The 26,978-nt window shown below is 41.2% G+C and overlaps 1 protein-coding gene across 1 annotated transcript in view; it reads right to left on the reverse strand.

Moving 5' to 3' along the window:
* vstm2la (V-set and transmembrane domain containing 2 like a) overlaps positions 1-23,795 on the reverse strand; it is a 48,337-nt gene extending 24,542 nt beyond the window's left edge. Inside the window, exon 1 of the mRNA XM_076741694.1 lies at positions 23,449-23,795. Within this exon, the coding sequence (XP_076597809.1) occupies positions 23,449-23,566 (118 nt within the window). The 5' untranslated portion in view covers positions 23,567-23,795. The remainder of the gene's footprint in view (positions 1-23,448) is intronic.
* Between the last annotated feature and the right edge of the window lie 3,183 nt (positions 23,796-26,978).

Below are 26,978 nucleotides of genomic sequence, written 5' to 3' on the forward strand. Positions count from 1 at the left end.
TGATTCTGATTCTGATAATAAAGGCTGAGTTTTGAGGCAACCTCGTTTCATGGTGTTTATTTTTATCCCAAGAAGGAGCTACAGGACAGTGAACGCTTCAAACTGAAAATTAAAAAAGCTTTTTAGAAACAGAGCTGCACCTTTAATCACCATATTCAGCGCTGGTTGCAAAGGGGACATTCATGGATTCTGAAATGTGGTGAATTCTACATCATGTCACAGATGGACTTTACATCTTCCTTTGATAGGGAGAATGATCGATGCTCTGTTTGGCTTGACTGAAAACACAGCGTTGGTAGTTATGGAGCTGCTTGCAGAGAGCCAGGAGAGCCTCCCATTATCTCCACACTGTTAAAAGCCAGAGCTGAGAAAGCCTTTGTGTCCAATGCTGGAGGCTTACAGGCAGCAACAGGGAGAAGAGGAGGAGGTGGAGGAGGAGAGGACGGTGGGCCTTGTTGGTAGACAGGACAGCTGGAACAGAGCCTCCCTGTCTGGCAGGGAGTGGTGAAATTCCCCTCCACACAAATCACACCTCTTTCTTCCCCTCCTCCTCCTCCTCTTTTCCTGCTTTTCTCTCACTCTTCCTCTTCCCTCCTCCTCCTTCCCTGTAGGTTACTGTTGTGCGTGCGAGGCTCTCATGGGGCGAGCTGACAGCACGGATAAACAAGTGAACCTGCTTGTTGGATGCATGCACACACACCTTTGAGCACAGAAAAGCACACTCTTACATTATCTTTCCAACACTCTCTAAATTCAAGTACATATTCCTACACACACACACACACACACACACACACACACACAGACACAAAATGGGCTTTATGAGAGGACGCATATAGTCAGGGGAGGTTAGATCTGCGCGCACACACACTCACACCCACACACACACACACACACACACCGGCAGATGTATAGGCAGTCACAGGAGGTTTACCAACAGGGCTCCTGTACACTCCTTTCCTTCTCTGCCTCTATTAAGGCTGACGTTGATGAATGACAGAGATTACAGGACAGACTGCCGCTTAGCTTCATCACAGAATGAATGTAATCAAACACAGACACACAGAGAGCATCAGGGGAACTTCACACTGGAGGGAGAGGTAACGGAACCGAGAGTGTGAGACTGTGTGTACAGGGAAGGTTTACTTTTAGGCTCATTAATACAAGTTTTCTCAACTTCCAGCAGACTTTACTTCTGTCTCCGCTGAACTCTAGAGATGTCCCAGCCTGTTAGGAGCTGCCAGGAGATGGCAGGCAGGGAGGTATGTACTGGAACACTTGATGACAATAAGCTTATTAGAAGATACCACTTTGACATGAATGGCATCATTGCTGTGGCCTGTGCACGAGGCAGTCGCTCTCTAAACAACACACGCTGCCCATGCAGAAAGGTCTTTTTGGCAACAAATGAAGCTTTGCAATAATAGTTATTTAGACAATTTTGTCAATAGTCATTTAAAATTGATTCCTCTTCCGTCGCCTTGGGTAATGCGCAAACTATTTCATTCCTCCTCTCAGTTTAAAGTCATGGACAACCAAGCTCCTTTCAAGCTAAACTCTTTATTACTTCCAATTACTGATGGCGGGGCTGTAATATTTTATAATATGTTCATATTCTTAGAGGCTTTGGTGTATTTCCTAAGACTGGCTCACTTTAATGAAATACCTTAATGTTTCCCTCCTGTGAAGTCTCACACTGTAGGCAGCAGGTCTAGTTAAATGAAAAACTGAACAGTGGAGGAGAAGAGGTGTCGACGTTATTGCTGTGTGTGGAATATTATATCACAATTGCAAGTTGCTATCCCACTGGAAGACTCAGACAATGACAATTATGATACTCTACAGTATATTACATTGGTAAATGTCATAATTTGTATTGATTTTGGTGTCACATCATTGCCTGTAATGATGGGAGAGTACATTTCACAATTCAGTGTGATTCTTAAGTTGAACACATGCTGGCTGATGAGCTGTGCTCAGATTGCCTGATAAGAAATTAAGTGTAAACCTGCCATTGTCTTATTAATGTTTATCACATCAGCAAATCCGTAAACAACACCTCAGGTAAAGTAAAAGCGAGAAGATTAACATTTCAAGTGTGAATTAGCATGTCAGTTATACAAATAATCAGTGATTTAGAAAAGTGATTCATTTCCAAATGAGTCTAATCTCCATCAAGGACAGACAGCAAATGGCCCAGGATTTGGATAACTGAGCAAACATTTTTAATTAGGGTGTAAAACTGTGTTTGTGCTCACAGAGTTCATTTAAACACAGACTCTGGAGCAGAAAAGACGACTGTGTTGGACGGATCACTGAGATCGTTGACCTGCAGTATAGAAAAGATTCCTCCCAGTGTAAAATCAGAAAAATTAACTGCAAATATGGCTTTCTTGTTCTGATATGGTGAAGTAATATAAAACAGGGCTGCGGTCTGAAGCTATCGACTGCAAGATAAAAGGATGGAGATAATGCAGTTCGCACTTATCTTACTTTTGCTTAAACAAATTCTGATAATGCTGGGATGAATTTACTTGAATTGTTAACTTTACTTTTCATGTCATTTGAAGTTATTTTTCACCAAAAAAAGAGAAAATCCTTGAAGCAAGCTGTTTTGTTTCATCCCGTTGGCTGATTTCTTTTGTCAGTATAGTCATAGCCACTATAGTATATTTTAGAGTATATTTAGATATAGTTTTGGGTGATGCGATGACATCGAGCCTTCTTATCCTGTGGAAGTGTTTCGGCGTAATGATGCTGGTGCTGTGAACGGCCTGAAAAAAGTTAGTGGATCTTTAACTTAAGCTCATTACAGTCGTCCAAACAGAAGCTAAGACTAATTTGGACTCATAGAGACACATAGAGTCCTGCACCATGAGCTCATTATACACTGGCTTCAAATCAGCCCTTTGCTAAATGCCATCCTCCATTCTGTCCTGTATTTGCTCTTGTTCTCCAAGTTATAGCATCCAATAAACATGAAAAGCCATCCATATTTTGGAGCAAGGCAGTGACTCTTAAGAAATGGCATTTGAAAAACCAAAACAAATTATTGCTGCAAGCATCCACAAAGCAGCCGAGCTTCAGAAAAAAATAACAAAACAAAACGCGAAGCTGTTGTTCAGAATTCATTGTAAAACACTTCAATGTGAGACGTTTTATGAGGGTTTTTTAAAAAAAAAAAAAAGAAAAAAAAAAGAGAGAAGGTATTCAAATTCAGACGGTTGTTGTGAATTCACCATCATTCACCAAAATTGTTCCATCACTGCAACAAAGCGTCAGGCTCAATTTTTGCCACAACACAATGCAAGCAAATGCCGACTATAAGGCCGATGTGCTGCTCTGGGTAGGATGAAGTCTCTGTGTTTCATTCAGCCTTTCAGTAGGTGAAAGTGGATGATCAGGAGAGGTAACAATCAATTACTGTTTCCATACCAATGCAGAATTGAGGATTTTCAGTGCAGGCTGTTTATGGTCATTCTCCCAGGCCACTACAGGCTGACAGTCATAGATTCATGACTTTCAAGGCTTATCAGAGCCGAAACACCGCACAGGATTTTACAACTCTGGAAGGATTCATCATTTCTTGCTCACTTAGACCGCCAGGTAAATAGCAGAAATATGTTGCTCTCATCGCAAAGTAATCTACCAGAAATGTGTGCTTACACAAAATTGACTGGCCAAATATAACAATCTGGCAGAGGCTTGCTGGATGATGTCAAATTGCTTTGTGGAAGAAGCTTGACGTTTTTGCCGGACGACCGACAATGTGTGGAGCCATCTGTGTGGGGACACTCACTGTGTCAACAAAGCAGCCCCATTCAAATGGATGAGGGAGCTGCATGTTTTCACCCGGCTCCTTTTTACACTTGAAGAAACAATTGTGATAAGATTCGCACTTACACATCATTTGGGACCGGACTGTTGATGTCTGATGGCACTATACAAAATGAATGTGGCTTACTGTAGTAATAGGTGGACAGAGGACGCTGACTTTGCGTGCTATGGCTGTGAACACAACACTGCAGCTTGTTAGCAGTCTGGCAGGGCAGTCATTTATCGCTGCTCAGTGAGTAAAAGCCACAAAGCAAAACTGAATTTTTTCAACATCCTTATAGTAAAGATGAAGACAGCTTCACAGCCTAAACTGCTCTGGATTCAATATAAACACCAAATAATGCATTTTGCTTAGCAGATATGTGATAAACCAGTCATACGAACTGGGAAGAGAGGAGCATCATTTTCAAATAAGTGTGCTGCTTCAGTTCAGCTCAGCTCATTACGTTAAGAAAAAAAAAAACTGAACCAAAAAGCACCTCAGGACTCCAGACAGCAGCACAAGGAGCTGATGGGGGAAAAAGAGGCACCTGGCCTACTTTGCAAAACTTACCCAGAATTTTAAAGTAAATCACATTTGATTAATCAGAGGTGAAAAAAAAAAAAAAACCCCTCTTTGCCTGTGATAGGGGAGTGTCTGCCCTGCCTGCATCAGTACTGGATCTTTTCATCTTCTCTGTGACACCTCTGCCACATTAACACGTGTAGAACGAGTGAAAGAAAGGGAAAAGGGAGGGTGAACAGAAGAGAGCGTGAGAAGAGTGAGGCGCAGAAAGGAAAGATTGAGGAAAAGACAAAAAAAAAAAAAAAAAAAAAAACCAAAGCGAGAGCATGACTTTGACAAAGCAGATTAAAAAAGAATAACAGGCGCGAAAAAGTGTCACATCTAATAGGGACACGACACATCAAGCCTCCACCGAGACGCCGAGCTGTCACACGGGAACAACTCTCTCTAAAAACAGAACGAGCTGCGTCTTAGTGGCGCTAATCAGAGCCGACGTTGGGAATACAGCTCCACGGTTGTAATCTATTTGCAGGAGCCTCGCGAAGCGTGATTTGTAGATTTCATTTGCAGTTCTGTTTGTCTTCCTGAAACTACAATTTGGTTGAACTAATGAGCTTGACATATTGTACAGCTCAGGACAAAGGCGAGACATCAGAGCTTATCAGGGCTCACTGTTACGAGCACAATAATATTAACAGTCTCGAGAGGATGGCATTTTCAAATGGACTGCTTACATCAGTGTTACATATCTAACGAGACATGCACCAAAGCATGCAGTCCAAATCAAAGTGTCATGACGTGGGTAACATGAATTCCAGTGAAATACTTTTTTTTTTTTTTGTCCATTTGGACTTTCCTGGAAACTAACACCTGTAGAATGATGATCAAATGCGCCAGGCTCAGGAATTAGTCAGAAAAAGCTGCAATAATGTGTTTCATCAGAGGCTTTTCTGATTGGGCTACAGCAAAAATGTTTGGAAATGATTTCGCTCTAACTTTGTCGCAGCAATGGATCTAATTTAAGCTTTGCAGCTCATTCTTGACCTTGGAAACAGCAGCCACAGCTCAAGGTCCACTTATGCCTGGATCAGACGACAGCTTAGTCACAGGTTGAGCGTTTACCAATCAGGTGCTCTCTCCAGAGCGGAGTCAGGTAACCATGACAAGGAGGAGGAGGGATGCTCAGGTTGCTGCTGTCAGGTAGGACAATGAAAGAGTTAACAGACAGTTTGACTTGTCATAGCAGGAAAAGCACGAGTTACGAGTGACATTCACGATGACTCCCTTGTATTCCAGTGTCCCAGAAAACCGTAACAGTGAGCCAGCACCCTGAAACTGAAGCAGATATATTGTTTACACCTGTGCTATTCCTAGTGGGGCAGTAGTAGTAAATTAGTGTAACCAATCCATACTGTTACCACTGTGTACAGTCATGTGCAATGGCTCTACAGAAGCTACAGAGGATGTTGGAGGACGCTGGAACAGGAGGAAAAATTGGCCTATGATGATGATGATGATGCCATTTTTGTTCAAGCCAGTTCTCTCATGCTGGTCTGCTCCTGCACCATTTTGAGCTCCTGAAGACACTTAACTGAAAACGCACTGGAAATAAGGCAAAATGGCCACTGCAGTAGAGCTGCGGTGAAAATCAGAAAAGCCAAGAATCCCAGGAGAAGAAACGAGGAAATGTCTGAGTCTACATGTACTGCTGGGTAAAGCATCCCTCCAGTCAAAAGGTGATTTGATATGCATCATATCCTCATCACTAATCCCTTGTCTGGAGTTACAGCTTCAGCACGGAGCGGTTTCATGGTTAAAGCATCCCTCTAGTAGCAATTCAGCTGGATATGCAGCATGCTCTCATCACTGATACCGTGTCATGTTTAGGGCTATGTAGTTCCAATATTGAGCTGCATCCTTTCTGGCCAAACCGTTCCTCTCTGAGCGGCACAGCCAGATGCAGACAGAAATCCACCCGGGGGACAGTTAAGCACAGCCCTCATCCACGGCCTCTCTGTCGTCGCAGAATGTCCTCAGCAGGTCTCAGCTATGAAATGGCTGGGACTCCCTTCAGCATTAACGTGCTTTGCTGCTCCCTGAACTATCAGTATCCTGCAGAAGCTTTGTACAGAAAGTATCCGCTTTAATTTAAATTTTAACAAACACAAAATAATTAGAATTTTCTTGGGAACCAATAGGAAAAGACACATATTTGCTTTCTTGCTGCAGGGCCTTAGAAGAGAAGATCGATACCACTCACTCTCACAAGGAGGTAATTAGCTTAGCTTAGCATAAAGACTGGAAGCAGGGCAAAGAACAAGCCTGGCTCTCTCCAAAGTTCACAAACGAGCCTACTAGCACCTCTAATGTTGACAAATCAGACAGAAAATGTCATGCATACTTAACTCACAGACACAAAAGCAGTTGGAGATAAAAGATAAAATGCAAAAACAGTGACATAAAAGGGTCAAGATAAAAAAGTGTACAGGATACAGAAAAACAACTGTGTATATGTAAATTATGTACAGATTATATAAATACTAAATGGCATAAAAATCCTACTGCCCATAAAAAGTACTATTGGCAAAATTCTTATGAGAAAAAACACTACTGTCATATTGCACTTGAGAAATATGAAGTCTATAGATATGCACAATATATACAGTTCATAAAGATACTGTTTCCAATATGGAAAATAAATTGTGTTATTGCACAGTTGAGGAAAAAATCTACAACAACTACAACAAAAAATTGCACCATCAAAGGCACTGCATCAGATGAAATGGATAATGTGAGCAGATATTTGCACTGATAACAGTGCTGCAAAACAAAGTGGATTTATGAGGTGGAATTGGGAAAGACAGCATCAACACAGTGCTACATTACAGGATGCTGGAGTTAAACGGTCTGACAGCTGTTGGGATGAAGGACCTGCTGTAACGTTCTTTCTTACACACTGGATGCAGCAGTCTGCTACTACTGGATTTTTTCATCTGAGTCTTTGCAAGAATGCAAATAAGTGTAATTCCCAAAATGTCAGATTATGATACTTTTGCACATTTGCACCAGAGGTTTTATTTTCAGATTTTTTTCAGGAGTTGAGATGGCATATTAAAGAATTTGTTTCAGAGGAGACTGCATTTCACATTTCAGTGATCAAGCTCTGTTGTATTACAATGATTAGAGCTGAAAAGATTAGTACATTAGACGGTACATTAATCTACAATTCCTAAAGTTCCTTATGAAGCAAAAATGCCAAACATCCATATTTCAAATGTGAAGACTGACTGCCTTTCTCTGTTTCATATCACTGGAAACTGAACATGTTTGTTTTTGAAGACACAATGAGCTTTACCTTTAGAATCTAGTCAACTACAATCAGCATTTCTGTCTTTTTTTTGTTTTGTTTTTTTAGGACTAAATTAACTAATTGATTGAAAAAGAAAGATAGACTAAGTGAAGAAATTAAAATATACAAGATGCAGCTCTAATAATGAGGGATTATTGTGTGGAATATATTTATTGATTTCTCATTTTTTCCCCACAATAAACAGGAAAACAGAACAGATACCTTAGATCCCAAAAGCAAACACAGAAAATGCTGTGCTACCATACCAAGCTGCACATTAGCATGTGTGTTTGTATATGTGAGTGTTTACATGTTTCATTCACTGCCCACAGGTATCAAGCTTTCCAACTCTGCAGACCTTCGTAAATACCATGCAGGGCCTCAAAGATGGCCAAGGGCCTATTAGTTGGACATGAAAGACAGAATATGTGAATCACTGGCAGCCAGCTAAAGGAGGGAAAGGGCATGATTGGATTGTGTGTGTGTATGTGTGTGTGTGTGTTTGTGTGTGTGTGCATGTGTGTGTGAGAGAGAGAGAGAACCCCCAAACAATACTTTGAACGACTACACATGTGTGTGCCAGTTAATTTGGCTCGAGTTTGGGTAATTGCAAAACCGACCAGTGGCTGTAGAGTCACTCACAGGCTACAGTCGAACACAAATACACACACCATGTCTGTGTCCGTATACACACACACCCACTGTGTAGGAAAGAGGCTCTCCACAGCGGTGTAATTAGGCCTGGTCACTGCAGACTCGTAATGGATAACCCTGTCTAGAAATGACCGGGGGCAGCACACATAATTGAGCATCCTGCATCAATGTGCATGCATGTGTGTGTGAGCGTGCTTCACAAGGGAGGGCTACACAAATGCCATTTCTTGCTGCTTGCTTTGTTTTGTTTCTACTCATTGGATTATGTGTGCAGCAGAACCAATGGAAGTGGAATTGGTGGTCCGGGGGTTTGAGACCACAAGCGCCTGTGTCAGACATTTATCATCAAAAGAGTAAACTTTCAGGTCTGTAGGCTTCATGTACATTCACAGAACTGAAAAAAAAGCTTTCTTCTTATATAGCACAAGCACATCCAGCGGCCTTTCAGCCATGTTTGAGGAAGTGGCACAGGTGTGATATTTGGAACCTGGTGCATGAGAGGGAGAGATGTTAGAGTTAACAGCCACGAGTTCCAAAGTAATGTCAAGAGAGAGGATTGTTTTCTGTTCTCTCTCAGGCTGCATCAGTGATGGATTTTAAAACTAGCCGTTTCCTGTATAAATAAATATAAAAATCCCATCATTTATTAGACAGGGAACTCTGTTGTCCAACTGTGCACACGCATACAATAACAAGACATTAAGTCTGCTCTCTCACTTAATTCCCGCTTGCTCATATATGCTACAGCATGGAACCAGTATGGATATTCATTATTTCATCCATGTCATTGACATGCATTATGGATTCATACTGCACCGTGAGGGGGAAAAATATATATACATAGCCATGAGGAGAATCCTTTCAAGGTTGTGTCCAGGCTTATCAAACTGATTTTATTTTTTTTGTGCGTAAGTGATGACAGCTGACTGACTGCGCTGTTAATAACACAGAACAAGGCGTGCATTTAATCTCTGTGTGTGTGTATTTATCCTTGTGCTGCTGTGGCCTTTATGATAATGTGCCATGTTGGAAGTGTTACAGAAATATTCCCAAGTCTCAGTAAGATTGCCTTAAATGCTTATTCAGACATGAAACCAACATGTAAAATTGTCAACACATTTACATAACAATGTGCAGTAAATATACAGTAATGTAACCTTTCCATGCAAGCTCTGAAACACGTCAGAAAATCATCAAAATGGAAATGTTTGCTTCAGTATCAGCCGCATGAAAGGCAGTACAAGAAGCAAACACATTAAAGTAATCGTTAAAGTCAATTTCCCCAACATGCTACAAGTCATGGGATGCTGCCTGCCGAAGACGTGTTGGATTGATTTCAGAGGGCTGACACTGGGCCATAACATCACTGCACATAGCAGGACATACTTTCCTTAGAGTTTCCATGGTGAGGAACTGGTAGGTGAGGACAGACTGGGTGGGTGTACAAAACAATGACTGTACCACCTGTAACCTGAAAATAGAAGTTAGATAATTGCATGTGCAAAGGAAGCTAAAGCCAGAAAAATTAACTTTAAAATGACATGAGAAAACAAAGAGGAGACCCAAGAATTCAAAGTAGTCAGTGCCATAGCCACACAGACACAGACATAAAACTATGAATGAATGAATGGCAGAGCAACAGTGCAGAACACAGAAACCATGATGTGTGCAGAGCAAAAACTTTGATTCCAGGTGTTAACAGTGAGTAATTCTCCCTCCTCATCGAGGTGATTTAGCCACTCCGTTACCATGATAGCTTTCCTTTTAATATCTCCGCTAGAATTAGGACAGTGTTACTTTATGGGAATGTTGGACTGCATCAATGTGATTTGTCAGTGAAATTATTAACCGGACTAGTCTGTTACTGTCACTTTCAGCCTGTTAAGCTTTTCATTTGCACATGGCACGTCATGGTTTTACAGAGACAATGGTGGCACATTTACTACTCTAAATTCTCAGTAATTTTTAGAACAATGGGACCTTGTTTTCAGATAATGGTACATAAAAGCAGGTTTCTACGCTGTAATGGCTGATTTTGTTGGAGGAAATGATGAATCTGTCCACAGCAGATTTCATCAGTTGTAGTTAGGTGCCTAATTAAGCCAATGTTAGGCGTTTGAGTTGGTTGACTCTGGATGGCTTTTTAATGCTTACAGCTTTTAACAGGGGACTTAAACATGATGTTTACATGACATCATGCTCAGGGGGAGAAAAAGCTGCTGAGTGGACCTTCGAGTTCAGATTACTTAGACACATTAGAGAGCAGGAGAGAATTCCATCCATCTATGCATCCCAACACTGTCTATACTGAGTATCTCCTTCACGGTTGCAAAACACATGATGCAGCATCTTAAGGTGAGTTTCTGTACTTTGAAATCGAGTGTGATTAACATATCTGTTTTATTTTTTTTCTCACCAAACTGCTACTGGAGGAGTAAGTTTGGAGACAACAGCCTATTTTTTTTTAATGAATGTTTAAATAGATGTTGCTTGTTGTGGCAACTGAAACCCTTCATATGGCATCTGTGCCAGGATGTGTGAGTATGTGTGAAGATGTGCATTGCAGTAACATGGAGACTGTCATATGCAGCGTTTTCTGGCCCTCAGCGTAGCTCGTATGATGGATGTTACATGGTAGCCTATGATATGTGTATGTTACTCAGTGCATAATAGATTTAGATGGTCATTTTCGTTTCATTATTAAAGTCAGCAGTATGCGAGTTATAAATTGTCTGCAATGGACTGACAAGGCAGCGCTGTAATTGCATTGCAGCATTAAATGTGATTAAAAAGCACTAAGGCAGCATTTTTCACTGCGTGCTTCATTCTTTTAAAATGCAACAAATATGCAATACTGTCTTTTTGTTTCATGATTAATTTACATTTCTCAGATTCCCTCTGGGGAGCTGAGGAATCATGTGATGACAGACTGAAATATAGCGCCAGCACTTGTGCAACATTGCTCTTGTTTTTGATATTCACTATATATAGCAGCATCCTACAGTCTGAAAACTGTTCTATTTTCTGAATATGAGTCAAATAAATGCAGATCATTTCAGAACTGTAATGACATGGTGAGCAGAAAAAAAAGAACAATCAGTATCAAACCAGCATGTGACTTTAAGATACTCATTGCTAACTTGTTTCTATTATCACTACCATAAACATGTTACATTACTGCCATTGTGTACATTGATTTTTATATGTTGTTTAAATTTGCACTCTTTCCTTCTGCACAACAATTTTCAAATTTTCATCACAATAAATAAAGTTCGATCTTATTTTATCTTGAATAGTATATTTAAAAAAAAAAAAAAAAAGAGTCTATCACAAATCAGAGAGACTCTCCAGGGAACAATGCTACTTTGCTAAATGACGTGGCGGCCTGCGGGAGGCTGAGGAGCTCTTTCAGGCTGCAAATGACTGATCCTGGACCACGGACACATCACGTTCCCCTATTCGCCTGTCTTCCTCCTCCTCCTCCTCCTCCTCCTCCTCCTCTTTCCTCCCTCAGTGAGACTGCCAACAGATGAATCCTGCCAAGTGCCTCCCCAGGAGAAGTGTGTGTGCGCAAGCATGTGTGTGTGTGTGTGTCTTTCCACTTTGATGGCAACGTTGGCAGTAATGTGTCTAATGGAAGATAAGCAACACTCTCTCAGACAAGCCTTCACAGCCAAGCACTTCCCCCAACATCATCATGCTGAGTGCAATAGAGGGAGTACTCTATCCCCCCTCCATCTCTTTGAACACATACACACACAGCTCACAGCGTATATCCATGCAGACACACACACACACACACACACATACAGAGAGTGACGGTTTGGATCATCTGTCTCAAAGTTGCCTTTATCATCTCACACAAAGTCCACAGAGCCTCAAACACACATGAATGCAAATGCACGCACACACACACACACACACACACACACACACACACACACACACACACACACACACACACACCTGCGGGCTGGATGATGAGTCCTGGAGATGAGTTTCAGTCATAGACGGACACCTCAGAGAAAGTATAGCTTTGGATCGCCATGCTCAAAGCTGCCTGCAATCATTTCTCCTCCAAAGTACGTCCCCTTCACACACACACACACACACACACACACACACACACACACACACACACCAGTGAAGTGCTTTGCGAGGGAGGACGAGCGCAGCAGCAGGCACTTAAAGAGAAAGAAAGAGGGAGAGTCCTTGACTGCCGGCTGACCCCGCAGCTTGTTTGTGCCGATATTGTAGAGAGCGTTCTGATGGAGGGGGAAGGGAGAGGAGAGGATTCAGAGTTTATTACACACAACACAGCGAGCAGTGACAGGCGAGGAGAGAAATGATGGAGGACACGGAAGGTCTGAGTCCACATTGTCAAGCAATGACTTCAACACCTGAACTTGTGCCATGCTTTGTTTTTTAAGGGTTGGACTGATAAATGGGCTGTTTGTATCAGACACAGGCAGTCAGTGACTTCCTCACTGACTGCAGCTACAGTACAGCTGTCAGCTGGAGTGAAGTTCAACAGACATTTACACACCTAGCATACCGCAAAGCTGTTACTATACTATCCTGTTTGTTACTTATCATAGGTTTTATTCCTCAGCGTTCACCTGAATAGGCCTATTTATTTCAATTTGCATCATCTAGCAATTGAAACGATCAGAAGGGACTCGTTTTCAGCCGTGCAGTCGTACAAAGTTATGCCATTTGAAGAAAAAATAAACACAATATGTTTCTAGTAAAAGCAGATTAGCGGAGGTGTGGCCAAGGCTTTATCTGGCATGCTTTGTTTTGTTAGTTGTTTAAGTTTGTTTTTAGTGGCAGCATATGGCAGAGCAACTCACCAACCCGGATTTTAAAAGGAAAACAGCAATAAGAAAAGGAAAAAAGCTGAGATACTGTATGTCCTCCTGTTTGTGTGTCTGAAGTTAATGCAGGAATTGAGAAAAAAAAAAAAAAAGATAAAAGCTGTGGTTTGACAAACTAAATTCTTGTTTAAAGTTGTTTAAACACCACTTTTTACTCCAACCTTTCCGTCTAGACGTGACAGACATTCACCAGAAATGATAAATGGCCATAGATTTAGTTTCATTGTGAAACAGCCTGATATGTCTCCGTGGTCATGCACACTGACAAACAATGCTGGGATGGACAAGGACGCTCGGCTCAAAAATGCAAGAGGTTCAATTAATCCTCCTGCCTAATTCTTAACTCGCATTAACCCTGATATGTGACTTTGGCTCATCGTATATAATTTTCATCCAGTGAAAGATAAGCACTGTGGTTGGCTGAGAGTTTTTTTTTGTTTTTTTTTTACTTCCACAACATGCTCTTAAATGTTGTTAGCTCTGTGCCTTTAATGGTATAAAACCAGTTTGGTCTGGTTTCATCAACCACCTTCCTCTGTGTTCCTTGTGTCATGTTTCTGATTATTACTGATCTACACCCATCACACCGAGCAGAGATGAGCCTCTGAAGCACGGTTTTGGTGGGTCCCCTGCTGATACAGCATGTTTAAAACCTAAAGATACAGCTGGAGAAATCTCCTCTGCAGGACACTTATAAACCCTCCCATCAAACCAGTTGTTTTGTTATTCTTCAGGATTGCTACTGTAGGTCTTATTTCCTTGTTGTGTTATGGATTTTATAATTTCAGGCAGCTCTTCCTCAGTTACTGATGGCAGGTTTATGTTTTAAATTCATTTCAATCTGTTACCTTCTGTTGGAGTTCAGTCTGAATCATCATTGCAAATGCCATTTCTGTATCTTTTGGGTGGACCTTCATTTCCTTAGACTGGGTCTACTGTTCTGGAAATGATCCTGCTTGTTTCAGGCCTGTTTGGCTGAAATGCCAGTGAGGGACATTTCCTTGCACTGTGGACCGTAGGGCATCCCTCTGCTTTAAGGGTTTAGAGTTTATCCAGCTTCTGTAAAGTCTCTTTCAGCTCAGCGAGGAGGGAGTCATTTGCATTTTTTAATGTTCCAGCTCTTATTTCCTAACTTTGCTTTGATATACGTTGATTTTTCAATCTGGTTGTTATTTCAAAATTTTCTCTTCTCATAACTGCTGTGCCTCCCTCATATGGAGGACAGCACCTTATTATAGCTAAAAGTATTCTTTCAATTGATGTTTCAATTCATTTACCTTCACAGACTCGATCCAAACATTGAATATCCAGTATTTTTTAAGGAAAGATCCCTTCCCCACATTAATATTGATTGTAATATGACCGTGGTTTCTTATGGTTAACAAATGTAAATGTAGCTGTGACACACAACAGAACTCTATCCTGGAATACCTGCCATGAGAATTGGAAAGTAGTATTGATAGAAAGTAAAGTCTTCTCTGTCTGCCTGCAGATTTTTTTGGAGCCTGGGCCTCAATGTGGTGGTAACCACACCTCTTCTGTTGCTAGGAAAAGCATTTGCTAACTATTTAAAGAGCAAATCATCATCTTTGTTTGGGTCATAAACATTCAAAACAGAAATAAACACTGATTTATTGATTGATATGGCTGCTCCTCTTTAGGAGGCGTGAAACACCTGATTGGCTCAATCTATATTCAGCTTTTTACATTTTTCTTCAATTAGATGATTTTCCTGTATGAAGAGTTAGAGTTTCTTTGGCTGATTCAGTATTTTCTTCCTCTTCTTCTTCAACCAAAGTAAACTTAATCATCCTTTCCTGCTCTTGGAAATATCAACAAGTATTCATTCCTCATGTATTCATGAAGTGAATCTTCTCCTTAACGGAATAAACAGAATCAAAATAGAATAATGTATATAAAGATCATCCCCGCACAAGAACAGAGAGATGTTCTCTGAGAGCAGCACTAAGAGCACCTGCAGCTAACCTGATGTTAAACTAAGTTGCCTCTTGTTGCTTTGAGTGGTCTAAGCCTCTGTTTACTTACTCATGTAAATCCTCCATCATTAAAAAAGGCAAAGAAATGAAGTATGAACTAGCTGTCAAGAAGTGACTAGAATTAGATTATTCATATGCTGTTAAGCATTCATTCATTCAGTCACCAGACATCTTCCTTATTGCAGTGTCCTTGTTAAGATGCTCCCCATGCAGTTCATTTGGATGAATCACTCAGATGAGAGTCAGTATGTCTGTGTCTGTCGTTCTCGGCGGCCCTCTCGTCTCAGTCCTGCCCATCACAGGGCTTTCTCAAGTCCTTGAGCACATCCATGAGTCTGTTCCTCCAAAAATAGTTTCAGCTGGGCAGAATATGGACACTGTGCCTTCACACATCCCGCACCAATCTTCACTTCCTCCGTAGCTCACTTGTGCGGTCTTGGTTGAAGTAAATTTTCAGTCCTTGGTACACAGTCCCGCCTCGCTTCCACGCTTGTTGCAGTGCTTGTTCTTCTTCTTGACAGTCAAAGACGCTGACACGCTGGGGGGTGATGCGTTATCTTTCAGTTTAGCATTCAATGAGCAATGCGATCCCTCACTGCGGATGTTAAAGTCCTCTCTGAGTGGAAGCGATGAGCGGATAAAGTCAGTCACAATTGGTAGTGTTGTTTTTTACTATGAGCCTGCCGGGACTCCAGACATCTGTATGTTGTTGCGTAGTTCAGCATTTGTGTGTCGCAGAAAGGTGAATGATCTCTCCAACATTGCTGTTCTGTCCTCCACGTCTCTCAGTGTGTAGTTTTGGTGTCATTAGCCACCTCCACGTGTGTGCTTGTTTTAGCTTGTGTGTTTCAGCCTGGATTGCAGCTTCTTGTTCTCCACAATCTTGTGCTTCTTTTTTGCAAAACTTAATGTTTTTTCTCTCTTTTTAAACATCGTTTTGGACTTTTTGGTCAACAGACTGGCATAGTTTCTGCCTGTTTTCTGTATTATGAACCTTATTTAATGAGGTTTTGAGTGAGCTGTTTTGTCAAGTTGTTGGCACCAGCAAGGAAGTCTCCAGGCAAGGCTTTTTGAGATGCTGTCTGCTGGAAGGGAAGGTTGTGGCAGAAATTGATTCAATATGTAAATTTTGGCTCAAGTTATACTATGTTTGTATGTATTTATGTTTTTGTTTTTAGCCATATTTTCTTCTTTTGACTCAATCAAGCTGTGTGTGAGTTTCTGGAGGAGAATATTGTAAAGGCCTGATAAAAATACTGTATTAAGAAGCCATTTTCTTTCTGTAAAATACATTTTTGAAATACCATTTGAAGCCAGGTTCAACATCCCAAAAATTCTACTTGATTTCCCACTGTCATGACTCAAAATCTAACAACCATCATGAAGTGGATGGAGCCTGAATCCCTGTTGGAGAGCAGCAAAATCAACACCTATTAATATGGAAATGGCACAAATGATTACTTTGAGTCCACTTTGCTCACGACAGGATATGCAGACAAAGCCAGGAGACGCACAAGACTGATTTTTAAGTCCTGAGACAACCGAGCTGTACACTTTGTGGAGGGAGGGTGCAGCTACAGTAATAATTCCTCTCGTCTCTGTAGTTTATCCCAGACTGCCCTCCAGCACTTGTCTGCACAGTGAGGAGTATATACGGAGGTCAGGACCTAAATACATCGGCTCTACCTACCACTGAGCGCCGACAAGCTATAAAAAACTGTCAGCCTGTCCCTCTCTCCTCTGCTGCCTCATCCATCCTTCCTGTTTGTTCTGACACTTTCCTTCTTCTTCCATTTTATGTCTCTTTGTGTTTACTGACAGACAGACACAGAGAGAGAGAGGGAGGGAGGGAGGAGAAGAGCCCAAAGCATCTTAAGTCAGAAACAAATTTAAGCTACATCACTTCTTGGAATGAATATTCAGGCAAATTGGGTATTTATTGACTTTGCACAGAATGTAGTTGTATACATAGGTGTTAAGTCTGTAAGAAAACAGGTTCAGGTCCCAGAGCTGTTTGATTTGTGTGACCAATCATTCGAAACCCAAAGACATTCAACTTATAACAGTAGAAAACATAGAGAAGCTTGCATTTTTGCTTGAGAAATTACTTTGATGACTAATTATTTGTCAAAGTTATTTTAATTGCTTGTCAATAATTGCCTAATGCTTACATACATAAAAAAAATAAAATAAAATACAGTGAGAAACTTCCAGAAAGACTTCTGTTATTATGTTTTGTTATAAGGTGTTAACATACACAGGGCTTTTTCACAGCTGACATTTTGACTTGTTGTAACAGGAAAGTCACAGGTGTTACTGAGAACATTAGCAACGGCTCCATAAGTGTCCTAGAGAGTCATCATTAACTTTATTAACTATCCTAAAGGCTACAATGGTTTTCTTATTGTGGCATGTCAGAATGGATTTCATGAAAACTTATGGCAGCTGCAGTGTTTTGGTTATGGCAGGCGACGTGACAGCTGCTAGCTGGTGGTTAAATGTTGACCAATGTCATATAATAATTTATCAATCCAGTTTGTCCAGTTTGCAGTTTGTCTGGTCATCACAACAAGTTGCGATGACAAGTTGCTGCTTGGAGCAGTTAACAAAACATTTCCAAACTAATTTACATATAACGCACTATTTGGTTGAACAGATTAATATCACCGTCTTATCTAAAGCTGAACATGAAACTACAGTCAGTAGCCAAACTTCCTGAGCATAAAGATTGAAAACAATGAACGGTGAGCCTGGCTCTGTCCAAAGGCAAAAATGTCTAAACCTCATTAATTTACATAGTTTATTCTGTACAAAGTGTAAAAGTTGCAGTTTTACCGATTTGTAGGGTTCATTTGCAAAAGCAGATAAAAGTCATCCTTAAAATGAATTAAGTAAAAATTAATTTGATTTGAAAAAACACAATTAAGGCAAAAAAAATATTTGAGATATCGTACTGAAACAACAACCACAACAACAACAACAACAACAACAATCACAAAATGGAGATTTCTGTGTTTGCAAAGGAACCTTTTGTTTCTTGACCAACCAACCAGCAACTGAATAATACCTGAAGTGGGACCCTTGTACCTTTAAAATAAAATCTTAATGTGCTACTGTCCCTTATGAAGGAAAGTTATAATGTATACCGTAGACAGTATCCAGTGTATTCTCTTAGTTTAGACAGATTCATACATAACTGCTGCAAAGACTCGACACATGCGCTGAAACGCGTATATTTAAACAGAATATTGTCACACAATCTCTCTGATGAGATGAAGCAGCTGTTCATGTAATTATTTTAGAGAAACCCAACACTATGCAATGTTTATCCAGTGCTACTTGGATCTGTGCCGATATGATCTGATTTACATAATGGTGTACTATTTGTAACAGATATGAAACTCTGGCATCTTTGAGTTTTTCATGACGACTGCTCGTCTATACTCGCTGCATGCGATGTTGTATGGAACCCCACTGTCATATCAACCCCCCCGTCAGTGTGAGTGAGTGGGCGGCGAGGAGCAGACGGGGACATTTGGTGTCTGATTCTGCAGAAGACACGAATAAACCCCACAAGCTGCTGCTGAATGTTTGCCAGTGATACTGCATTGGCTACTGTTAAATCTTTAATAGTCTAACAGTACTGTGATGTCATTGCCACAGTGCTCCGGTTTGCCTGCTCCTATTCCCTCCCCCGACTGTAGTTATCATACAACAAAACCCATCATTAGAAAAGGGCATTCACGGTGGTAAAGAAGGGGCTCTGAAGGAGGCTTAATCATAGCAGGCTGTGATTGCATCTGTGCCAGACCTGGGTTTTTACTCCTACATCCATCCACTATATTCCTCTCAAATACTGTCATAGTGTAGAGGAGCAGCCATGCCTGAAGCCTTTTAAGGTGGTGCAGCAGCCATAAAGGATTCTGTCTCCGCTGAATGGCAAATGATTCACCTGTTGAATTGGCAAAAAATGGTCCAAATCCAATCTGATAATGGGAGTCAGAATGGGGCTGACTCCTCTGGTGATGGAGGTCAAAACAGGGTGAAGATATAAGACCGGCTCACACACTGATATCTCCTTTAGTCAGTAGAGCCAAGAATACATTTTTGTCCCCTTACATTAAAGTGGAAAATATCTTTTCACTCAAATTCATGCTGAGCAAACAGACATGCCCGTTGTTCTGGGGGTGACGGAAGCTGATAAATGATGGGAATGGGGAGAAAAACCTGTTCTCCAAACGTCTGTTAGCATTGCTTCTGTTGTCTCATTCTAATCTGTTTTCCTTTGTAAAGTTTTAGCATCTCATCGGCCCAACGGCTCATTTACCCTTCGCTGATTAATTAAGGCAATTGATTGGCTGGAATAATGGTGTCGCTGGATAACCATGCCCTAATTAGGAGTTAATTGAAAAGTATCAATGACTAAAGCGGCGCCTGGGAAGATGTAAACCAGGAACATTATGAAAATTGAGTAAATCCAGACAGTTTTTCTTCCGCGTCTCTTACTTCCTTTCATTTTTCCTCACTGTTCTCTTTTGCAGCTGGTGGAGTGCCAGAGAAGAAGAAGGAGGATTATGACCCCCCATCGGGCTCAGAAACCACCAATAAAAGCCAAACTTAAAGCAGATTCTCAGAAAAGCAAATGAAGGCTTCTCCATCTCTGTCCTCTTGCTATTCATTTGATAACACTCACTGCGGTGTGGCCTACGCTGTGATTCACCTTATCACTACGGATGATTAAAATAAGTGGTCAAATGTAATCTGCAAATATAAAGGTGGGTTCACCCTCGTCCACATCCTTGAACTCTCATCACTCCCACCCTGCCAATCATTCTTCCTACAATCCATTTGGCAGTCCTATTAGACTTAACTCTACACTTCAGTATTATACGCTGCGTTCTGAATATTTTCCTAATTATTACATTGCATGGCCACTGAATACTTGAAATTAATTTCAATTAGGAACTACAGTACATGAAACTGTTAATGCACTCGCATCTGCAAGAGTTTTAAATCTCTTGCTGCCTTTTCTTTCATTCTACCCTCAGGACAAAACAAAAACAAGTGTACCGTATCTGCACACACTCATTTCCATAAAAGTCCCACAGACCCGCTGTTCACACAAGCACATTATTCAGAGGGAATAACAGATTCTGATGCATTATGTTATGGATGCACCAATATATTACTCATATTGATCCAAATGGCCACAAAAGGAGAAATGAAAAATATCTGAATCTTAAGTACAGAGAAGTCTTTAACATGACATCACAGAGAGAAGATTTCATGGACGGCATGTAAAGTATGGAGGTATAATAATGTGTGAATGATGATAGAATGGATGATAAGAATCCGAAGACCAGGATGGACACTGCTAAATCGACAGTGACAACCAGAAGCATCCCAGTGGGACTCCCTTACATGGCCCGGACTGTCACAACAACTCTAACCAGAGTTTTTAAGTCGCAAGGAGTAAAGTCAGTTACCACAAACCATTCAACAAAGCCTGAAGACAGGACCGCCCCAGAGAGGAAGCCTGGAGTCGTATATGACAGCACATGTGACAGCTGTGAGGACCACTACACGGCGAAGATGACAAGAGACTGAATGAACACTGGAAGCAGACATCAGCTGTCTGTGAACACCAGACTATAACTGGTCACAGCGTCGACTGAGGACAAGTCAAAGATCATCAACCAGGAGTCAGTGAACAGCTGCAGAAAGACCAAGGAGGACATTCGTCTTATGCCAGAAACTCTCTTTAACCAGAGACAGAGGTTACACTCCCTCCAATATATGACCAGCTGTGAGCAAAGTTCCATTGTAAGGTCACCTCATGACAACGGAGCAAACTCCATGACCGCTCAGCAAACTCCATCTACCAGTGAAGATGGTGAAATGTGGCTGAAAGCTCAAAAAACAAGGAAGTGGAGCTTGACTAATTCACATTTTGGGAAACTTGCTTGTTCGCTTTCTTGCCAAGAGTTAGATCAGAACGTCAATATCACTCATATTTGTCCATAAAAATAAAAATAGAACCAGGAGACAATTAGCTTAGCACAGCAAAAAGACAGGGAAGCAGAGATGTCCCAAGCTGATTCAAAAGGACCAGTATTTGGGCCAAACTGGACATATTTTAATGGATCTGTTTCTGCCGTAATAAGGCTGATCAAAATCTGATTGATAACTTATCTGTTGTCTCGATCTGTCAGCTGATCGTGTCAAGTCAATTTTGTTAGTTGCATTCTGCAAGTTAAACTCTGACTCACGTCACATCAATCATGTTTGGATCAAATAGCTCATGAAAAATAAGGTGTGCCACATTAATCAGGCTCCACCTGTTATTTCAGTGTGTCACACACGTATTTAAAGAGGTTCAAGAAATAGTCCCCTTAAAACCACAACTTCCGTTTTTGTACAAATTGAGCAAAACTGCTAAAATGTGTTAATCAGTGAGCTTCAGAGGTGCTAGTAGGCAGATCATTTCTTTACATTTGGTAGGATTTTACCCTCAGCCTCCAGCCTTTGTGCTAAGCTAACAGTCTCTAGCTTCATATTTAACAGACAGATATAGGAGTTGTATCGACCTTATTACTGTATCCAACTCTCTGCAAGGAGGCGTATTCTCAGAAAGTTCCTGTAAGATTTCTCTAAGGTTTCTGAGTTCTGCTTTCTGTGGATGATGCACAAATGTGCAACTCAACTCACTCTTCTAAAGTTTCCATTTAATCATTTTCCGTGGGTGCGGACATGACCCACCTGACATCATAATTTCATATGTGCAAATCATTGTCTCAGTTAAAGGGAATCAGACTCTCATCCATGTTGTAAGCCTGCTTCAGATTTGAGGTTATTCTAGATGCTAATCGTGCAGAGTGCAGCTCAGTGTGTGGGATGAAAACTGAGCTGTGGGTGTTTGGAGAGAGCAAGGTTAAGCTGTTGGGAAGCATCTGATAAGAGCTGCAACAGCAATTCACATATCACAAAACACACATAACTTAGACTGATCTGACCTGAGGCAGGTAAGAAAAACACTTCTTTAATAGTATATACACATGTGCACAGAAACTATTTTACTGGAAGAATAGAAGAAAAAATAGATTTGAATTCAGATAAAACAGAGCTCTCACAGTGCAAATCAAAGTTGAATGTGCGAAGTTACTCAGGAAAATAAAGCTCACTGTGCACATTTACATAATGTAAAGCCCCTTGAGGCAAATTGTGAACTGTGATGCTGAGCTACACACATAAAAATGCGTTAGGCAGAAGGAAAGTTGATAATGGATTCTGAGAGTCAGAGCATCAAGGACACTTGCTGGCTATTGCCTCCGCTCATTCTCTGTCTCCTCCTTACTTTATTTTTCACCCCACGCAAACATTGGGCCGATGGCACAGCATGACACCTGTGGAGACTGGCAGGCCGAGCCAAAGTCACCGAAACAGACCACAGAGCCGTGACACACAGTGTGTGTCAGCCTGTATGACGTAACAAAGTGTAAACACTGCAGGCCATTTAGGGAAGCTCCTGATGAGAGACGAGGAGGTGGCCCTGAGGGGGGACTGTTCAGGTTATTTCATGGGGATATTAAAAGAGATTATCAACTTCCACCTGTCAGCTGACATCACCTCTGCTCCTCTGGATGAATCACCCACTGATCAGGAGGAGAGGAGGAGGACAAGCACCGATGAAGAGCTGCAGCTCTCAAAGAAAACAAAATGCTGTCAGTCAGGAGTGCAGGCTCACCATTCATCACAGACTGTTACACCGTCATTGTCCAAAGAATCCGTACACTCATTAGGAAGAGCTGGCACATGAGCTCTCAGCCCTCCGGAGGCTCAGCTGCAAATGGTCTCAACGGCCAAATTTAAATAAGACCACAAACCTTGTTGGTCTAATAAGATGGATAGAGACACGCAGGCTGAATGACAGGTTGATTTATTCACTGCACAGAGCGAAACTCTTTTTCATTGAACGCCTGGCAGCCTGAAACCACAAGCTCTCTGGCTACTCGCGCACAAAGAAAACGCACATTTGCAATAGTTGGCGTGTCGTCGGCAGCAGCCGCTCAGCCTGCGCGCGGCTCTTTGTTGAATACCTCCTCTGCATGTGAGCAGATGGTATCACCTATGCCGTCCTCTCCTCTCCACAGCCCCTCTGCTGTCCTCTCATTAAAAAAAAAGAAGAAAAGAAAATGAATGAGAGGAACCTGAAGCGGATCTCACACCTACCGTTCCCAGAGATGCGGTTCTCTATCTCGCCGTGTCCAGCTTGTCTTGCGGAGACACTAAGTTGCATGTAGAGTCCCATGTAATGTAAACTCCCCAGCAGCACCCTGAACGCTCCCATCTCTCTTCTGTTTTATCTGCTCTCCTTTCCCCTCTCTGTCTTTTTCACATCGGGCGGAGTGCACGCCGGAAAAGGTTTCTTTTTCCTTCTTTTTCTTTTCTTTCTTTCTTTTTTCTTTTTTTTCGGTTCTTTTTTTGACTTGTTCTGGCGTGGAAGGGAGTGAGATACCTGTGAGAAATAAAGAAACGAAGAAGTCGCTGCAGCCTCCCTGTACGCCAGCAGACTGACTGAGACTCTGCTTCCCTTCAGTCGGCTCTACATGCGGCGGAGGGAGACTTCTCCCAAATGGGAAGTGCGGCGGCATCGGGGAATATCAGTTATGAGAGGAGGGATACAAACCACACGTTCAGCGACCTTAAACTTCACGACGATTTATTATTATTATTATTATTATTATTATTATTATTATTATTATTATTATTATTATTATTATAAATGTTACGTAAATAATAGAAGGATAATCAAGTATACATGAGGGTGCTCCAACATAAGCTTACAAATTTGCTAACAGGATGAGGCTGTATTTATCATGTATTTATGTATGACCTTTCTTGAAGTAATAGTAAATTAAAATTGATGACAATAATATATATATATAGGGGAAATTGCCTTGGTAGGTGGTAGCTCCCAAAAGGGCTTTGTTTCGCTGAAAGGTCTTGAAAACTTCTTTTTCTCAGTCTGTTTTTGAGAAAAACTCTTAAAATTTGAAATGACCGCACTTTTCCTGCCAAAGTTAGAACAATCTCACCTCTGTCACATGCGAGACTTTTGTTTTTCTTCTTTTCTCTGTGCTCCTCTGGCCGGTTTGAAGTGGTTTGGCTCAGTCAATAAAATGTGATGTCAGGTGCATTCAGCAACAGTTTCTGACTGTTTGACTGTTTAATGAGACCTAAAGTTGTTTGCTTTCTTTTGATTTGATTGTTGCTTATTCAGTAATTAAAAATAAATAAATAAATAAATAAATTTAAAAAATCAGAGAAAGAAATTTTTCGGGGGCTTTTAAAAAAAAGGCCAATTGATCACAGGTGCACCCTTTAGTTACTTTAGCCCATCTGTCATGATGTTACAGTTCGTTTTGTTTTTTCTTTTTCAGATTTTTGTCAAGCCACACTCAGAAACAGCACAACAGAGCAGCAGTAGTTCACAACCAAATTTACATATGATAACTTTTTTTTTTCCTGGCATGTCTGCAGACAGCTAGTCTTCACAGAGTCTTCTGTGCACATAATTTTGTTCCAGCTTTTAGTGCCTTGCAGCGCAGCGAACCCCTGCTGTATCCAATCAACTGCCACAACCCATCTGAAGTACAGTGACTACTTCTCTTCGGAGTGGGAAGTCTGGTTTGAATGGAGGCAATTAGCAAATAGCCTGAAGTCGTAGATATTCATTCGGGACAGACTGTTTGGACCTCAGTATTGAGAAAGTTCTGTAATAAGGCTCATTCTGGTTTGGAGCTGCCGTGGGTGTTTAGGCTGGTGTGAGGAGGACACAGTGTGCTGTTTGCTGTGTTGCTGTCCAAGGTGCTGAAGTGCAGCCTCAGTGTTGCTCCCATATTGATCAGTAGAAGATAAAATTTCCAATGATGAGCCACACTATGTTATGGGCTATTGAACTTTATGTAAGTGTTTGTATAGTCTCCATTGATCTTAAGCACTTTTTCCACAACTGGGCAACACAGCCGGGGGTATTTTGTCCACCTTGTTAGGCAAAATGATAAACTGCTGGTCCCCTTCATTTTCAAGCAAACATCCCAGAGAAAGCCTGCTCATTACCTTTGCTGACAGGATTTCTAAATGAAATGCTTACATTTTTGGAAGTCGGTGATTTACAGTAGCCACACAGATAAATTAGCCGTGATTTTCTTCATATAGGATATTAAATCTGAGGTTGGCTTCTTGTGATCTTTTCTGTCTAAATAGATGGTGAAGAATCTAAAACATGCAGTAGGCTTCATTTATATGATGTTTGTTACAGACCAAAACAAAGAGATGTGTTTCATAATTCTGCTCGTGTGTGGGCAGGATTAACACACAATTGGGGATGTTATGTAAAATGTAAATAAAAACAGAATGCGGTCATGTCAAGTGTTCTGAGCTCATGTAGTAACATCCTTTATACAATCATGTGTTCACAAAGTGGTGAACCTCACTCCATCCTTTCTGTGAATGACTGAGCCTTTCGAGGATGCTCCTTTCATACCCAATCATGACACTATCACCTGTTTACCTGTGGAATGTACCAAACAGGTGTTTTTGGAGCATCCCACATCTTTCCCAGTCTTTAGTTGCTCCTGTCCCAACTTGTTTGAAACGTGTTGCTGCATTCAGAATAAGCATGTATTTACAAAAAATAATGAAGTCAGTGAGTGAAAACATTAAATATGTTGTCTTTGTACTGGTTTCAGTTGAACAGGATAGTCAAATTATCACATTCTGTTTCATTCATGCTTTCACAGCGTCCCAATTTTTTTGTAGTCAGGATTTTACAAGTTGACGCTCAGTGTCTTTAAATGCATGCTATCCAGACCCTAAGTCAGCAAACCATGTTTAGCCCAGTATGCAGTGCTCCTCTTTCTTCCAAACATATTGCACCCTCTATCACAGATTAAAAGTGTTGCCTAATTTGCACACAGTCTTTTGTTCCGGTAGCCTTGTGGAACATGCTCTTTAGAAAACTTGAGACAGGCAGCACTCTTCTAATCACTCATTCGTAGTTCATTCATCTAGAGCCTTTCAGATATACACATGGCACTGATCGTTTGCACAGCCTGCCAGATCCTCTGAAATCTTTTGATAGAGGCATGTTTCACCTCACTGGAACTTAGCTCCGAAGAGCAAACACAGTTCGTAACCAAAGATTGTGGATTTTCATCAAACAGAGCCAGGAAACTAGCTGTAACCCATATCTGAGTGTTCGTACACTGATTGCACAACCTGACTCAAATGACCCTCTTTAATAAAAGCCATCATCCCAGATGTTCATGTGCTTTCTTGCAGTCCAAGACATGGCCTTCCTACAAATCCACATAACAGTCAACGGTAATAAGAGTGAAATGGGAAAGGGGATAATATAGTTGACATTTCATTTCTAGTGTGGGCGATGCCTTTATGATGATCACAAATTGGTGGTCAGTTTACCTCTGGGGCGTCATTAGGAACCATTTACTGGGGCATGTGTCTTAGTCATATTTTGGTATGCACCAATAGAACAATTGTGGTAAATGGAATGAATTTTGGCAGTGTTGAACAGCACGTAGGGAGGGACAGTAGACAATTTGGTGGAAATAACTTTTTCAGCAGCTGAGCTCAGGGCCTGTGCTGACCGCTGCTGCAGCCTGACAGTTGGAATACAGAAGCAATTAACAGCTTTGTTTGCAGCCCATGAGTTTGAGTGATGACAGCTTTATGGCTGC

This window comes from Chaetodon auriga, chromosome 10 (genome assembly GCF_051107435.1).
Source record: "Chaetodon auriga isolate fChaAug3 chromosome 10, fChaAug3.hap1, whole genome shotgun sequence".
NCBI lineage: Eukaryota > Metazoa > Chordata > Actinopteri > Chaetodontiformes > Chaetodontidae > Chaetodon > Chaetodon auriga.